The 17,871-nt window shown below is 37.4% G+C and overlaps 1 protein-coding gene and 1 pseudogene across 1 annotated transcript; one reads left to right on the top strand and one right to left on the bottom strand.

Annotated features, from left to right (window-relative positions):
• Positions 1 to 3,464: 3,464 nt before the first annotated feature.
• On the bottom strand, positions 3,465 to 4,206 carry LOC102523126 (annotated as a pseudogene).
• Positions 4,207 to 14,325: 10,119 nt separating this feature from the next.
• On the top strand, positions 14,326 to 15,378 carry LOC102522873 (olfactory receptor 2L13). Its single transcript, XM_006177995.2, has one exon. The coding sequence runs from the start codon at positions 14,326 to 14,328 to the stop codon at positions 15,259 to 15,261; it is 936 nt and encodes a 311-aa protein (XP_006178057.1). The 3' UTR covers positions 15,262 to 15,378.
• Positions 15,379 to 17,871: the final 2,493 nt, after the last annotated feature.

Here is a 17,871-nt window from a genome sequence, read left to right as displayed (position 1 = left end):
CCTGCCCTGCACAAGGAAGGTGACATATGGCCACAAGATATTAACATAGCATGCTTCATTCCTTGAAACAGCGCTACTAGTCAGTGAAAAAAAAATCCACTAATACGAACTCGGTAATTTGACTGAGTTGACTGCTTATTCAAAAGGATTTTTTAGCTCACTGGTCCTGCCTGGACACACCCCACATCTTACATTTTCAGAATAGATGTGGAAAATAGAGAGCCTTTTATTTTTTGTCATCTGTGGGTGAAATTTTACAGAGGTTTGCTCTGAAACTCAAAATTCACATGGGAAATGTCAATCATATAACAAATGTAAATAATTTGAGATGGCTTCCTAAAAAAATGGATAAATGATTTTTAAACAAGTTAGACTCACCTCCATAGTAGAGTCATAAATCATGAGGCGTATATATGCTACTGGATCTTTCTGATAGGTTGACTGTAAATGTTTGCTTACATCAGTGTTGGGGATCCTGCTCTCTGTCCCTGGCCTCCTGCCATATTTATTTAGAAGTCCTATGTGACTACTTAAAGCTTCCTACATCTACCAAATGCCTTCCCTCGAGTAATGACACTGTCAAAGGCAAATCGTCTTTAGCAAGGCAGCTCAGATTTAAATGTTTCTTTAGAATAAATGATACATATAGTGAACTAATTTGTCTCCTAGGTTTTTCTAAAAGCAAAGAACCCTGAATGGGAAGGTGAAGCAAAGGGACACTGTTAAGGTCAAAAGCCAATACGAGGAACTCAATAAAAATAAATAAACAAGCAAACAAATAAATAGCTAGCTAATTCAAAGAATGGCCAAAGGCAACAGCTAGAATTCCACTCCTTGAACTGAATAAATGTGACTCAATTGCCTGAAATAGATAGACTGTTTACCATTCTTAACTGTGTGGTGATAAAACTGAAAAACTTTATTTATTAAACATCTCTACATGCCAGCAATATGCTCAGTATTTTACATGCACTTTATTTAATCTTAAAAAAAAAAGACCATTGATTTATGAGCGTTTGCATTTTATAGAAATGCAAATGATACTAATATTTTAACTCTTCTGAGATAGCAGAGTGGAAGAATTCATCTTTAAATCTCCTTAGTTTTGTGGTTCTCAAACTTTAGTGGACATCTGAATCACCTGAAGAGATTGAGAAACATTTCTTTAAATAATTCATTTACAAGGTGAACGTTAACTCTATCGTGAACTGGATGTCCATTCTTTGATAGCCTATAAACTCATTGATCCCAAATTCTGTGTGTGTGTTTGTGTGTGTGTGTGTGTGTGTGTGTGTGTGTGTGTTTTAAATCCTGTTTCTATTCTTTACCCATTTCATGATCTTACCATTATGACTAAACTCTGTGTTTCCCTCCTATGAAATATGCATAACATTGCTAACTTTGTAGCATTATTAGAAGAATTAAATGAAATAGTGATAAACGATCTGGAAGGGTATCTGGCCCATTGTAAATTCCATATCAGTGTTCATTGTTACTATCATTGTGACTGTTTCAAATGGAAAAAAAAAATCTCTAAAGCAAAGCTTGTGTTGATTCCAACCCAAATGTTATGAGAAATTATCTATAACAGAAAAGGCAAAGGGAGAAGAGCCTGTCCTTTCAATATTATCCTGGAGCATTGCTTGTTTAAGCAGCTTGCTCAGAGATTATTTAGCTCTCTAGATGAATGCATCTGTGTTTGACTTACTATTTACTACTATTTAGGCCCCAGGATCTGTGAAGTTGCATGTGAACGTGTATATTTGTATCCAGTACAGATGCAAATAATTTCTGTCCAGTAATGAAGTAAGAAATCAACCAATTACACCCTAACTGAAAACAAAAACAACACAAGCAATGATTTTCTTTCCTCCTCACTTCAAATGTGTGATGTATTTTCCAACACTGTTTCTTCCTGTCTCCAAAACCAACTGGGTGTTGTCCTACAATTTATTTCAATTCTGACACTACCTGGCATTAAGGTAAACCCCACAGGTTTAAGGGCTCAATCCCAAGGGCCTGCCCCTACTCCAGATTCTAGTCACAAATAGTGGGTTTTGAGATTACCCACACATTTGCCTGACTTGATTACAAAATCAAGTGTTCCAATGACCCCCTTTTCACATTCAATGATTTGCTAGAATGACTCACAGAAATCAAAATAATGCTATATTAATAATTCTAGTTTATTATAAAGATTAAAAAAGAACAGCCTATAAATATTTTTGTTTTTGTTTGTTGTGGTTTTTTTTCCCAAAACTTCTAGACTCAGTGTTTATGGTAGAAAACTCTTTAACAAACAGCAATATGGGTTAAGACAAAAATGCAAACGAAATAAGGTACAAAAGTTCACTGCATAGAAACACTGGAAACATGGTTGTGTCCTTCTCCAGCTCAACAAGACGTACGAAGTGTCAGAGACACCCTCTTGGTTCAACTTTTAGATTTTGGTCATCTGAGAAATATTGTCTGCGTTTCTACATGCAAGACACTGCACTGTGGTAGGTGCCAGATTACAGAGATCAATAAAAGGAAATCCCTGCTCTCACAGGGCTTCCAGTCTCCTGGGGGTGAGGGCAGACCGACACCAGGTGAAACAAACATAAACATGTCAGGTAGTCAAAGCGTTACAAAGCATAATCTTGTTTATCTATTCTACAATTTTGAAATCCCAGTCTATACTGTATAGCACAGGGAAATATATACAAGATCTTATGGTAGCTCACAGAGAAAGGAATGTGACAATGAATATATATATGTTCATGTATAACTGAAAAATTGTACTCTACACTGGAATTTGACACAACATTGTAAAACGATCATAAATCGATAAAAAATGTTTAAAAAATTAAAAAATAAAAACCATTAAAACTTTATTAAAATCTCAAAAAAAAAGTGTTACAAAATTAGATGGGGAGGAAGGAAAAGTTTCTGTATGTTCTGCAAATTCTTAAGAGCAATCTGAGGCTCCTTTGAAGGTCACAATTTGGGGAAAAGATACAAACTTGAAATCATATTTTTTTTTAGAGCTGATTTAGTATATTACATATTTTAGCTTTGGAAGCCATAGAAATCAGTTATCTCAGTTTTTTCCGTATAAAAGACCCATTTTCCCAAAGCATATGCACAATTTTAATTAGATGTAATGACCGAATGATGCTTCATAATTTTTTAAATATAAAATGAAGTCAATGACTCAAAAAGGTTATCTGCTGCAATGAGTTTGAGGGGAAATTTCATAATCTATATCATTACAGATATAAAGTAAAATGGTTCAACTTTTTAATGCTAGACAGGGAGGAATCATGATAAAAAAGGTCAATATGAAATCATTTGATTATAGTGCATACATTACATTTCATATAATCATATTAGAGTCAAGTATATTTATTTTCACATCTGTTATAACTGCTATTGCAAAGGAAAAATACAATTGTCTTCTTTTTCCAAGAGATAGGCACAGAGCAAATTTTTTCTCCAGGGAACTTGTGCAAACCAATCAATATAAGATCTAAATTCTTCACATAATATATAAAACAGGAGAAGCCTCTTCAGATTTATTTTTTGAAGTCTGGACTGCAAGCACTTTCCAATCAGGCAACATTCTTCATTCCTGTAATCAGAGCTGCTGCTTACTGCGGGTCTAAAGCAGCAGACACAATTTCTTCTTAGGCTTCTTCTTTTCCACTGGTGTTTTCTGTTTATCTGTCTGATCAGGTCATAAAATACCTCATTAACGCTGATCTTTGACTTTGCAGAAGATTCTAAAAAGGCACAGTTACACCACTGTTGCTACATTCTGACTCTGTTCTTTGCCAGCTACTCACTCATCTTCCAGGTCATGTTTATTGCCAACCCAGATCACTGGAACGTCTTCTGTGTCCTTAACCCATAAAATCTGTTCCCTCAGGTCCCGTAAGTCATTAAACGGGGACTGAGCTGTAACAGAATATACTAGTGCAAACCCTTGTCCCTTGTCCGTTCTTCATACACAAATCCCTCATCGCTGTAAATCTCTCTGTTCCCGCTGTGTCCAGGATTTCAAGCATAGGATGTTGGCAGTCTACTTCAACTTGCCTTCTGCAGGAATCTTCTATTGTTGGATCATATCTTCCAACAAAAATTCTGTGAACAAACTGAACTGTCAGAGCAGACTTCCCCACGTCTCCTGAACCAAGCAAGGACCACTAGTTGGTACTCACGCATAACATGATCGGTTTCAGTATTGACAATCCCCGCATCCGTCCGGTGCCTCCTCCATCTTCTCCCCCTCTCTCCTCTGGGCCTGGCAGCAGTGGCCTGAATCATATTTTTAAAATAACTATTTTATATAGGATATAAATTTCTGGTCAGGACCCTGAGGTTCACAGTTCTGGAGCAGCATTTATAATTTTATAATTAGAATCTATGCTAATAAGTCCTTTATGGCTGTGCCACTGCAATATGGTCCACATCATGTGTATATGTACAGGTCTAAGTACATGTATGTTAACAGGCTTATGTCCCCATTAACATACATATTAATCTACATTATGTATTGATAGTAAATGCTGTTTCTGGCTGTAATAAGACAAATTTTTACATAAATTCTTAGATTATATCCAGCCTAAGAATGATCAATATTGTAAATAAGTCAGTATGTGGTATTTCCAGCAAACTATCTTTCAGGGAAAATGATTTGCCATCAGCACATCCTGATGAAGCTACATGTGGACTAGAATGAAGAATGGAACTGCATTTTTTGGTCTAGAAGACAAAGCAAAAATGGGGCTTTTTTTTTTTATTGAGGTACAGTCAATTTTTTTTTTATTGAGGTATAGTTAACTTACAGTGTTGTGTCAGTTCTGGTGTGCAGCACAATGCTTCAGTCATATATGAATATACATATAGTCATTTTCATATTCTTTTTCACTGTGAGGTACTAACAAGATATTGAATATATTTCCCTGTGCTATACAATATAAACTTGTTTATCTATTCTATATATACCTGTCAGTATCTACAAATCTCAAACTCCCAGTTCATCCCTTCCCACTCCCCTCCCTCTAGCAACCACAAGTCTGTATTCTATGTCTGAATCTGTTTCTGTTTTTCTTTTTAGATTACACATATGAATGATATCATATGATATTGTTCTTTCTCTTTCTGTCTTACTTCACTTAGAATGACAATCTCCAGGTCCAACCATGTTGCTGCAAATGGCATTATTTCATCATTTTTTATGGCTGAGTAGTATTCCATTGTATAAATATACCACAACTTCTTTATCCAGTCATCTGTTGATGGACATTTAGGTTGTTTCCATGTCTTGGCTATTGTATATAGTGCTGCTGTGAACACTGGGTGCAGGTGTCTTTTTGAATTAAGGTTGCCTCTGGGTATAAGGTTCCCTCTGGGTATACACCCAGGACTGGGATTGCTGGATCATATGGTAAGTCTATTTTTAGTCTTTTGAGAAATCTTCATACTGAAAAATGGGGCTTTGTGTTTTCTGCTGCCCAGGTGCTTATTCAATGAAAACCACGGGAGGCCTTAAAACCTAAAGACATAGTACTCCCACATCCAGGGCCCCACAACCTGAGCGGCCTCTTTTCACCTTAATGCCCAAGGTTTTTCTCTTCCACATTTCACAGAAGCCCTGTTTGCTTTCAGAACATCCAGTCTGATGCAGCCCTTTTCCTGTGGTAAATCCTGGGCCTGAGTGCTTACAGGCCTATCACACGGACACAGTCTGAAAACTGGGGGTTGGGGGGGGGTCCCGGTATGTTCCCAATGTCCTCCTTAAAGAGGCAAATTCTCACTGATGGGGCCTTTACAAATGAAGGGCCAACTCAGAATATCCGCTTTAAACCAGATGCCTCTGGCCAGAAAGATCAAATGTGTGTTTGGTCCCCGAGGGATTCTCCAACAGAGATGGCTTCAGAGGGGTCCCCAACCTCCTGTGCTCGGCTAAGAGGGGTCCAGGGAAGAGCCTTGTGGCTCTGTGGCACCGTGGACATGCCAAGTGTCACAGCCCTTCCCGGGACCGCAGCTTCCACCCTTTCCTTCCACCCAGATGGACCTGTTACCACAGTCAACCGCGAGGTAAATAAGACCAACCTTCCGCGTTGCACCGGGCAGCTCCATCTCCCTTCCCTTCCACTGGTCCTGCTCCAACTGAAGTCAAGAATTCGGCCTCAGAGGCCGTAAGAATTCCTATACTCCCTTCTCCTCCGGACCTCCGTGAATAATCCCAAATACTGAATCATTGAAAAATAATCTATAGCTGCCTTTCAAAGGCAGTATATAATTTTTACAGTTCGGTCTTCTTCTCAGTTACAATCCCACCCACCCACCCCGCCAAACTTGATAAAAAATGTTAAGGATCTTTTGGAATTATGTGAACATTTTACACTTACTGCATAACTTTTAAATACTTCAGAAACTTTAAGACATTTTAAACATTATACCAATCATATAATACAAGTACTATTATGATTCTGATTCTCATTTGATAGCTGTGGAAACTGGGGCATGAATACAGCTAGTACTAATTCTGAAGTACTTATTACCCTTACTAACTGGTAGAGCCTGGATTCATTCTCGCTGAGGCCAAGTTTGTGCTCTGCTGTGACTCACTTTGTCATGCTGACATTTAGTGGGAGTTTTTAGACAAACTTTTTTTTTTTAATAGTAAGAACACAAACAGTGACTCTCAAAAATTCTTTGCTAAATGATGCTTGAGAAAACATCACCTCCAGCATCTTTGGGCATTATGTCTATATTTTGGTTAGGACTTAATACATCATATCATCCAATTGAGGGTGCTAAATTTAATGGCCTCTTGTTTTAAAAACTATTAAAAATAATTTAGTTGTGAAAAGACAGAATGGAAACAGACTATACTTTTGATCGACACTTCATTGGAAATGTAGCTTTAATCAAAAATATTGTTAAACAATTGATCTGATATAAAAATAAAAAGATAAATTACCTTAGATACCACATGATATGTGTTTACCTCGGGTGTAAGAATTGCAGAGTGATGCTGGCTATCTTTGATAAGGTCAAAAAATTTAAAAATAACCATTATAAAACAGGAGTAGATTACTGACTGTTTGACATTGTACATATGGTGATTCTGGCTACAAGCCCAGAACTAAACACAATGACATTGCCAGCATCGCATGACAACCTTGAAGTTAATAAATATTTATATATATTTTATAAATTCATATAAATATATTGATGTATAAGTTAATATATCCCTATTAATATACATCAAGATAAACCTTTTATAATGACATAAACCTATATGAAAATTTAGATTCAAAATTTTATAAATAAAATATTAAGGGAATATTTTTCTTCAAGATTTTAGTACACATTAAAATATCTGGGCACAAGCAGTCCCTGGATGATTGAAGTGTAATGTACAGGTCCATATCAGTCAGAATTCTCCATCAATAAAATAGGATATGGATATGCATTCATTTATTGTAAGAAATTGGCTTATATAATAATGGAGGCTGAAAAGACCCAAGATGTGCAGGTGGCAACCTGGAGACTCAAGAGAGCCGTTGATGTAGTCCCAGTCTAAGAGCTGGTGGCCTCAGGGACCAGACAGAGCTGATACTTCAGCTTGAGTTGAAGACAGTAAAATCTGATGTGTCAGCTTGAAAGCAGTCAGGCAGAAATAAACTCTGTTTTATTCAGCTTATTAGTTCTACGTGGGCCTTCAACTGACTGGATGGGGGCCACCCACATTAGGGAAGGCTATAGGCTTTTCTCAGTCTATGAATTGGAATACTAATCTCACCCAACAGCACTCTTAGAGATGCACCCAGAATGATGTTTGATCAAATATCTGGGCACTCCCCAGCCCAGTCCAATTGACACATAAAATTAACCATCACCAGGCTCAAGAACAAATCTTATTTATACCTTTCTGTAAGTCTCACTGGTCAGCTTTTAGTGACCTCTTGGAAGAATTCTTACCTCTACTATATGATCATGGCATTTGAAAACAAAGAATGATCATCTTTGACATAATGTTTTGCCATTATTTTTTTATTGAAGGCTTGAGATTAAGAATGACTAAGTTGACGTCTACAGCTCAAGAAACAATCATGGATTTGAATAATACTGATGAAGCATTAGTTGAAATCCATTAAGGAATCACCACATTTTTGTTTAATGATGAATTAACTCAGAACATCCAGCATTTACAAAGTACTTTGAATATGTCCATACACCTTCAAGCTGGCAAGGAGAGCTCCGTAATAGAAGACTCAGTTCCAGTTGTGTCATGTAAGGTAAATGTGTTCCCACTGTTGTCCTCAGAGCATGCCTCCCTCTGATTTAGTAGCGCACAGACCATCTTTAAACTACAGCTTCTGTGAAGGATGATCCTATTACATACACCCCCATTCACTGCAAAGAGTGTTTGGAGAGGAACAGACAATGGTGTTGAGAACAGAGTGGTGCATCCTTTCATTTATTCATTTAGTCATTCAGGCAGTGGATTTTTCTTTTCATTTTCTTTTTTTTTTTTTTAATTTCCTATAAGGTTGTAGACTCTAAGTATAAATTCAGACTTATAGATCAATGGAACAGAATAGAAAGCCCAGAAATAAATCCACAAACTTTTGGTCAATTAATGTTTGACAAAGGAGGCAAGAACATTCAATGGGTTAAAGACAGTCTCTTCAGCAAGTAGTGTTGGATAAACTGGACAGCTGCATGTAAATCAATGAAGTTAGAACACTCCCTCACACCATACACAAAAATAAACTCAAAATGGCTTAAAGACTTAAACATAAGACAAGACACTATAAATCTCTTAGAAGAAAACATAAGCAAAACATTATCTGACATAAATCTCAGCACTGTTCTCCTAGGGCAGTCTACCCAGGCAGTAGAAAATAAAAGCAAAAATAAACAAATGGGACCTAATTAAACTTACAGGCATTTGCACAGCAAAGGAAATCATATGCAAAACAAAAAGACAACCTACAGAATGGGAGAAAATACTTGCAAAAGATGAGACTGACAAGGGCTTAATTTCCAGAATATATAAACAGCTCATACAACTTAATAACAAAAAAAAAAAAAAAAACCTAATCCAAAAATGGGCAGAAGACCTAAACAAGCAATTCTCCAATGAAGACATACAAATGGCCAGTAGACACATGTGAAAAAAAATGCTCATCATCGCTAATTATGAGGGAAATGCAAATCAAAACTACAATGAAGTATCACCTCACACCAGTCAGAATGGCCATCATTCAAAAGTCCACAAATGATAAATGCTGGAGAGGGGGTGAAGAAAAGGGAAGCCTCTTACACTCTTAGTGAGAATGTAGTTTGATGCAGCAATTGTGGAAAACAGTGTGGAGATTCTTCAAAAGACTAAAAATCGACTTACCATATGATCCAGCAATCCCACTCCTGGGCATATATCCAGAAGGAACCTTAATTCAAAGAGATACATGCACCCCAATGTTCATAGCAGCACTACATACAATAGCCAAGACATGGAAAAATCTAAATGTCCATTGACAGATGACTCGATAATAAAGTTGTGGTACATTTATACAATGGAATACTACTCAGCCATAAAAAAGAATAAAATAATGCCATTTGCAGCAACATGGATAGACCTGGAGATTGTCATTCTAAGGGAAATAAGCCAGAAAGAAAGAGAAAAATACCATATGATATCACTTATATGTGGAATCTAAAAAAAAGACAAATGAACTTATTTGCAAAACAGAAACAGACTCTCCGATACAGAGAACAAACTTGCGATTACCCAGGTGGAGAGGGGATAAATTGAGAGTTAGAGATTTGCAGATACTAACTAATTTATATGAAATAGATAAACAAGTTTATACTGTATAGCACAGGGAACTATATTCAATACCTTGCAGTAACTTATGGTGGAAAAGAATATGAAAATGAATATACGTATGTTCATGTATGACTGAAGCATCGTGCTGTACACCAGAAATTGACATAGCATTGTAAACTGACTATACTTCAATTAAAAAAAATACATAAAAAGGAAACATTATCAATAAATTAATTATAACAAAATAAATCTATGTGTCAATAACATCCCCTTTCCAAATGTAAAGCAGCGAAACTAATTTTTCTAGTTTTGTGGTTTATCATATTTGCATTTAAATATGTGTATATATATATGTATGTGTATATGTATGTGTGTATATATATATATATATATATATATATAAACAACATTGTCATATATATATATACACACACACATATATATATATGACAATGTTGTTTATAAAGCAAAGTCTTGTTAAATAATATTCCAGCATCCTTTCCTAGGAGAAGTAACCTCATTTTAATACATCTGTGGATTATAAATCTGTTGATTGAATGGAATAATAAATCCTAAAATCTACTGAGGCTTTCCTCTCAGTAGGTGACAGGTACTATGTAAACCTCTGGTGTATATTATTCCCTTTAATTCTTAGAATATCCTTTAGAACACCTTTAAGAACTTGGCCACACACTAGATTTTTAAGCAATTTGCCAGTCACCTTTCTAATCAGTGGTGGACCTGGCAGCCTAGAGTCTTCTTCTTGAGTCAATGCCGACTGCATGGCACTGCTGCTAAGGGTCACCTTGCCACTTCAGTAGAAGAGCTGACTCGATTAACATTTTTATGGATCAGTTGCCTTACCCATATACAATTGGGAAAAGGTATTTTGACATTGTAAACTTTAATTTAGTCATAATCACCAATAAGTTCTTTCTTCATCTCTTAGTCCTTAGGTCAATAACTTACATCATTTCAACAGGCATGATGTGACATCTCAGCCATTGAGTCATGGTTTGGAATAATCAAGCTCTCTTTGGTCTAATTCTGGACATCAGCAGAATGCAACATCATTGACTACGTTGATTACTTTGCTCTATCTAAGTGCAGAACTGCATGGATCTCCAAATAATAAAGTCAACTAAACTGGCCAAGGTTTTGGCCACAGCGGACTTGGACATTGGGGATCAATTACAGGAGAAAGAGGAATGTCTAAGGCTTGATGATGTAATAATCTGCATGTAAAATATATAAACTCATCCTGTCTTCCAACAGTAGAACCTGAGGAAATTAGGTGTGAAATGTCTTAGTCACTGGGACAAGATAATAGGAAAAGGAAAATGTTTCAACTCATCGATGTATATGTGAATGGAAAAATACTTCACTGACAGGTTTAAGTTGTGTTCTAATTCTGGCAACTCCTGGACGAAAGGACCCTATGTGTGGCCATAGGATTTATGCTAAAGAAAACGATGAGCAGTTAAGAGTTTGCCATTTTCTTTTGAGTAAAATGAGGAATAGACATTAAAATGTGCCCTCAGGAATTTCCTTCTCATGAATTTTAGCAGCTAAAGAAGAGATCCTCATGTCGGAAAGCGAGTTTTGATTTGATGCAGAGTCTGTTGCTCAGTGACACGGTCTTATACCACAGCTTCAGAAACAATGTCAGCAAAGTTTGGTTCTTAAATATTTCAAATAATTCAATGTATTGTTAGCAGGAAATCGTGCCATTATAAAGCTACTTCTGCTCTCAAAATACGCAAGAACTTCAGACAAGGTGAGTCATAATAATTTGAATTGAGTTGATTTGGGTTACCTTTACCCCAGGAGTAATTTTGGAGATGGGGTTTTCCTACCTTAGGAAAATATTTCCTTCTACACAGAGAATAGGCAGTTCTATAAAGAATTGGAAAAGTGAAAATTGAACATAAAATGTAAAAAGAAGTAATATGGACCTGGTAGAATTCTATGATGTGTGGCTCTGGAATGATGTGTGGCTCGAATGATGTGTGTCTGTGTGTGTGACCTTAATTAAGACCCTTTATCTCTCTCTACCTGAGATCTCTCAGTGGTTAAGAAATTGAATGAACAAAGAAGACTGACACCTGTTGAGAACCTACTATGTGTTGAACACACAGAGCTAGTTTAAGTCTATCTTCAGAGCTGTCTTGAAAGTTGTTGGGATTGAGTTAGCGGAGGCTCAAAACACTTTGGAATGTTTGTCTATAAGACTTTTTAAAGAGTGCTTGACGGTCAACTTTTGCAAAATAAATTTAGGGCCGGGAGATTGACACATTTACATATAATAGGTCCTCTAAGTTGAGCTTTTATTTTTCCTTTTAACTCTATAAATGTCAGCATATGCTTCTTAAGGTGATCAAGAGAGGCATTCATTGCCCACTCAATTGTAGTCACAAGAACAATATTCTCCAAATTATAATATAACCAGAAGGTGTTGTTTCATGTAATTCTGGTGCAATAAATAAGGTCCCATACCCCATAAAGAAATCTGTTGGTTATCAATAAAAATGGATCCTGAGTTCTGGCTCCATGTCCTAAAAGCTTCAAATCCCAGATTCATGGGCTCCTGAATGTAACTAACTATTGATTTCCAGTGCCTCACATGATACCAGTTTTCAACTTAGAAAGCAAAATAGGTGTAACTATCATCAAAAAAAAAAACTTTATGGTACTCTGAGCTCTAATTCATGCAGCAGAGAATCAAAATGCTTGTGAGTCTCTCTACAAAATAACTGGTCTTCATACATTATAAGCATTATATATCATTTATATATATGCATATATGGATATCACCATTATGGAACATCAGGTAGCAACTCTGAGTTTGTTGGTTTATTGCCTGTATCACTTACTAAACTTTACCTATATGATTATAGAATCTCGTCTGCTTTAATTACCAAAGCACCTCAGTCCCTAGCAGAACTGTCATAAAACAGACACTAAGTGGATTTTATTTGAAGGAATGAATGTACTTTAATGATGACGACTATGCTTTATCTGTTAGGTTATTAATTTTGATTTCTAGAAAGTTATAAAAAGCAGAAGACGTCTAGGATCCCATCTAGCATCTTTGTGCACCTCTTATGTGCCTACACACTTCTTATTCTTAGCATCTGTGAACTAAACAACTGTCAAAAAGTATTCCCATTTCTCTACTGTATTTTTTTTCACAATTTCATTCATGCTTACCAAAGTTACATAAAGTAACAATTGATTTTGAATTAGCAAATGGAAATCATTGCAACAAACCATAAATGTTTGTTCTTTACTATTGAAAAATTAGTTGCCCAATCAAAATTACCTAAATCTTTGATATAACATGGCATTAGGAGTCTCCCTCAGACAGAAGAACATAAACAAAGCAGGTGTTTTCTGACATCAAAGCTGACCTAAGGGAGAAATCGAACATATACCGAGAAAATGTAAGAAATACCACAATCACAATTTATACATGTTTGGGAGACTGAGTGAAGGAAAGAGCCAGTTGCCAGAATCGATGTGATACAGAGAGAAAAAGAGAAGTTATACAATGTTGAGTCGCAAGTAAAAATTCTCAAGGAAAGTATAGGACAGAAGAGCTAGAAAAATTCTCCAAAATTAAATTTTATTCATTTTTTATTGTAAATAATTAATATAAGGTATTAATGTCACTGTTTTGTTTAAACAATTAAGTCTGAAGGGAGTAATTACAATATGTAAGCTACAAATCAAACTCATACCTGATGTCCAGGGGAATAGTTTTTCAATTTCTGAGACTCTGCTACCACCTACTGTGCAGAAACTAAACTACAGAAAAAGAGTAAATGTCCTTTCTAATCTCAGTATGCTTTGACGTAGTATAAGATGTGGAATTAAGCCAGGTCTTTTGCAAAAGGCTAATAATTACAGTTTCTGTTGAACAAGGCAGTGTATAATGAGCAAGGCATTTACCAAATAGGAAACTTGGAATATTAAAATAGCTAGATATCTGAAGCAGCCGAACAGGCTCAAAAATTAAATATCTAAAACAGGGCGAAGTAACAGAAGAATCAGAATTTAAGCATGTAGAAAGTCGTACGTGAGTCACGTGAGCCAATTACTGCCGTGAATATGTTGTGTGCAATTGACAGACACTGGAAAATGCAGGGATTCCTGTGACCTGTTTGTGAATTTTGAGTAGTGAGCCTGGCCAGGGGTTAAACCGAGATGAATGCTTTAGTTATCTTGTTTATCTCTGCTGGCTATGACACTAGACTTTAAACTTAAAGATCACTTGATCAGCTATTTTTCAGAGAAAACTGGAAGTGGAACGTTCAATTCAGATATTGAAACTGCTTCAACAAAAGCCGTAGTATTGAAGGAAGGAATTCATTCTCAGCAAACATGAATGAAGCCAAAGCTCCCTTTTATGCTCCCGTTTTGTTTCATTTCACATTCTGTGCTTTGTTTTTGTCTTCACTTGTCTTTCGAGAAAGTTAAAGCTGTAAGTTTCCATGGAGAAATGGAATCAAACTTCAAATGATTTCATTTTGTTGGGGTTGTTTCCGCCAAATCGAACTGGCCTGCTTCTCTTGTTTCTGATCGTGCTCATATTCTTTCTCGCCTCAGTGGGTAACTTGGCCATGATTTACCTCATACGCTTGGACGCCCGGCTCCACACACCTATGTACTTCCTCCTCAGCCAGCTGTCTCTCATGGACCTGAAGTATCTCTCCACTACCGCCCCCAAGATGGTGTTCAACTTCCTCTCCGGCCAGAAAGGCATCTCCTTCCTAGGATGCGGGGTGCAGTCCTTCTTCTTTCTGATCATGGCATGTTCTGAAGGCTTGCTCCTGGCTTCCATGGCCTATGATCGTTACGTGGCCATCTGCCACCCCCTCCACTACTGCATCCGCATGAGTAAAAGGATGTGCGTGAAGATGATCGTGGGATCTTGGATCTTGGGGTCCATCAACTCCCTGGCACACACAGCCTACGCCCTCCATATTCCTTACTGCAGGTCCAGGGCTATTAATCACTTCTTCTGTGATGTCCCAGCCATGTTGCCTCTGGCCTGTATGGACACCTGGGTCTATGAGTACATGGTTTTTGTGAGCACCAGCCTTTTTCTCCTCTTCCCTTTCCTTGGCATCACTGCTTCCTACAGCCGCGTTCTTTTTGCTGTCTACCATATGCAATCCAGAGATGGAAGAAAAAAGGCCTTCACCACCCGTTCAACACATTTAACCATATTGACCTTCTACTACGCACCTTTTGTCTACACCTATCTTCGGCCCAGGAACCTCCGCTCGCCAGCAGAAGATAAAATTCTGGCAGTCTTCTACACCATCCTCACGCCCATGCTCAACCCCATTATCTACAGCCTGGGGAATAAGGAAGTCCTGGGCGCCATGGCAAGAGTTTTTGGGATATTCTCGTCCATGAAGTAGTAATTATGGCGGCCCTCACTCTGCTTCATTTCCTCTTTCCCTGTTGGTTAGAAGACCCTAGAGGAGTACTGCCTGGTAGAAATATAATGTGAGCCATGAATGTAATTTAAAATTTTCTAGTAGCCACATTTAAAAAATGAAATTAATCTGAATAATGTATCTGTTTAATCCCAATGTTATAATCAATATTGCTATTAACAACACTGATATTAATGATACATTATATTATGCAACATATTATATTACATATATGTTTGTGCATATGTTTCTATTAATGTAATAATACATTCATATTGACTTACCATTTCTCCACGTAATAGATGCGAGATCATTAAGCAATGTTTTATTTTGTTTTCATTGTAAGTCTGTGTGTTTATACTTAGAACCCACCGCAATTTTGACTGTACACATTTCAAGTGCCCATTAGCCCATTACTCTGTTGGACAACACAGCCTTAGAGCATTCAGTGAAATGCTCTGAAATGTTTTAAATGAGGTATATAAAGATATTGTAGTGTATAAAATATGGATAGTGGGCTGAGAAGTAACAAGCCAGCAAAACAAGCAGGCTAACGTGTTTCTGAGTTTGTTTACCTGTTTGTTTACCTTTTATGAAAATATTCTGAGCAGGCTTATTTGGCTCAGAATTTGTCTGATTTCAATAAAAATACAGAGATTACGTGACCTGTGTAGGATGATGAGGATAATCAAAAATTATTCTATATTCAGATTTGGAAAATCACATATTTAAATGAACTTAAAGAAGGTTTTTGTACTTGACACAGTTATTTACTGAAAGGCAGGGAAACAAAATGATTGGGTGGCTAGAGTATAAAACATATAAAATGAAAACAGAGCCTTCAGGTTTCAGCTACAACGTGTAAAATGTAAATGTGGTAGTTGGTCCACAAGTAACAAACTGCTAACAAGCACCCCCGGTATTTGCATGCCATGGAGCCCCATGCGTCTGTGACAGACACTGGACTATGTGTCGTTAGTGGGGTCCACAGACATCCAGCAGATTCCTGCTCCGAGGCCCCGCAAGTGTCCAGCTGCTGCCCTTCAAAGATAATACAGAACATTCCTTTCCCAGCGCACACTTCCCTTAGCAGAACTAACTACACTAGACAGTGAACACTGTACAATGTCCAGAAGTCTGACCACCAGGACTGGTCACAGCCCCCTGCCAGAGTCGAATGTCGCCTCCCCCTTCACAGCACCCTCCCTTCCCTGTCACCTCAACATCAACCAATCAGAAGCTTGTGCACAGTTCGATCACACACCCCGCAACTGCCTTGTGTCCAATGTCACACCAGCACAGGCAGTAAAAGGTCACCCTCTCTTATAAAAGACCTCAAATATCAACTCTTGTAGCACAGAAGCCACTTGTCCGTGGCCCTCTGTTGTCTATGGGCACAGTTACATGTTCCAGGAAATTGTGAACGTGCTACGTGCCACAGCTGAGGGAGGATGTAACCAGATAATTCCTCTACGCAAAGCTAAGTGTTCATGACCTAGGGTATCCTTTTACCTTTCAACTGAGCAATGGGCCGTGAGCCAGATTCCTCAGCTGTGACACATCTCATTCATGTGCTCTGCTGGAGCCAGATTTTCTTCTTGAATTCAAAACAAAACAAAGGATAAAAGATATGTTTTGCTACCCTGATTACGACAGTTAGGACTAGTTTGTGGCTCATTCGGATGCTGAAGATTCCTGCCTTTCCCCACCATTCTTTGCCTGCCTCCAGGCCACTTGTCACCCCAAAGTGTGTGATTTCTTATCAGTCCAGAGGTTCCTGCTTTTCTGTCTGCCCTAAGGACCCCTACTGTTCGCAAGATGTATAATCATACATCCTGCCATTTGGCCCATGCCCATCTGTTTTTGTCTAATTCCTGTCCATGTCCCCCTTTCTCTGCTCATATCTAGCTATAAGCCTGCTCTAACATTAGCAGAGTTAAAATTACAAGTTGCATTTTCAATGAGCTGCACATAGTCAATGTCCTCGGTATGACAGTAAGTGCCTTCTCTTCGCCAGAGCTTAATGCTTTCTCCTGAAAATGACATGTCCTTTCTTCAACTTAATTTCAAAAAAGTTATTTAATCAATATTTAACATCTAATCTCCAGTTGCAATCTTCATGCATTAAGTTTTAACACCAGGGAATTATCTTTGAAGCATTCTGATTGGCACTTCTAACTTTACCAGACAGCTGAAAATTGTGAAATGCATAATGTATTTTAAAAGTAAATCAGCCACTACTTATTATAAAGACAAATCTTCTGTGAAATTGTAAGTTACTTAGTACAGTCGTATGTTGCTTGGGGTTTTTCCTCTGGGTTAAAGCAAATAACTGAATTTTAATACAGAGTCATGGAAATCTCCGGTGAAGGAGGCAAGTGTTTATACATCCATACTGAAAGCAAGGGTTGAACTCTGTCATGGTGACTAATTAAATGTCTTCCAGTAAGGATTCTCATTTCTATAAATAGGATTCTGAATTTTTGAAGAATCATAGTGATCTGCCACAATAGTTGATACTGAGCCATGCTTGCTACCAATTATATGCATGTAAACTTCTCTCTACCCGTGAAATTATATTCACTTAGGAAG

This window comes from Camelus ferus, chromosome 3 (assembly GCF_009834535.1).
Source record: "Camelus ferus isolate YT-003-E chromosome 3, BCGSAC_Cfer_1.0, whole genome shotgun sequence".
Taxonomy (NCBI): Eukaryota; Metazoa; Chordata; class Mammalia; order Artiodactyla; family Camelidae; genus Camelus; species Camelus ferus.
The sequence above is the reverse complement of the archived record's forward strand: the minus strand, read 5'-3'. Positions and strand labels throughout refer to the sequence as shown.

Coding starts and splice junctions, on each gene's coding strand:
- LOC102522873 (XM_006177995.2), top strand. CDS start 14,326: ATGGAGAAATGGAATCAAACTTCAAATGATTTCATTTTGTTGGGGTTG.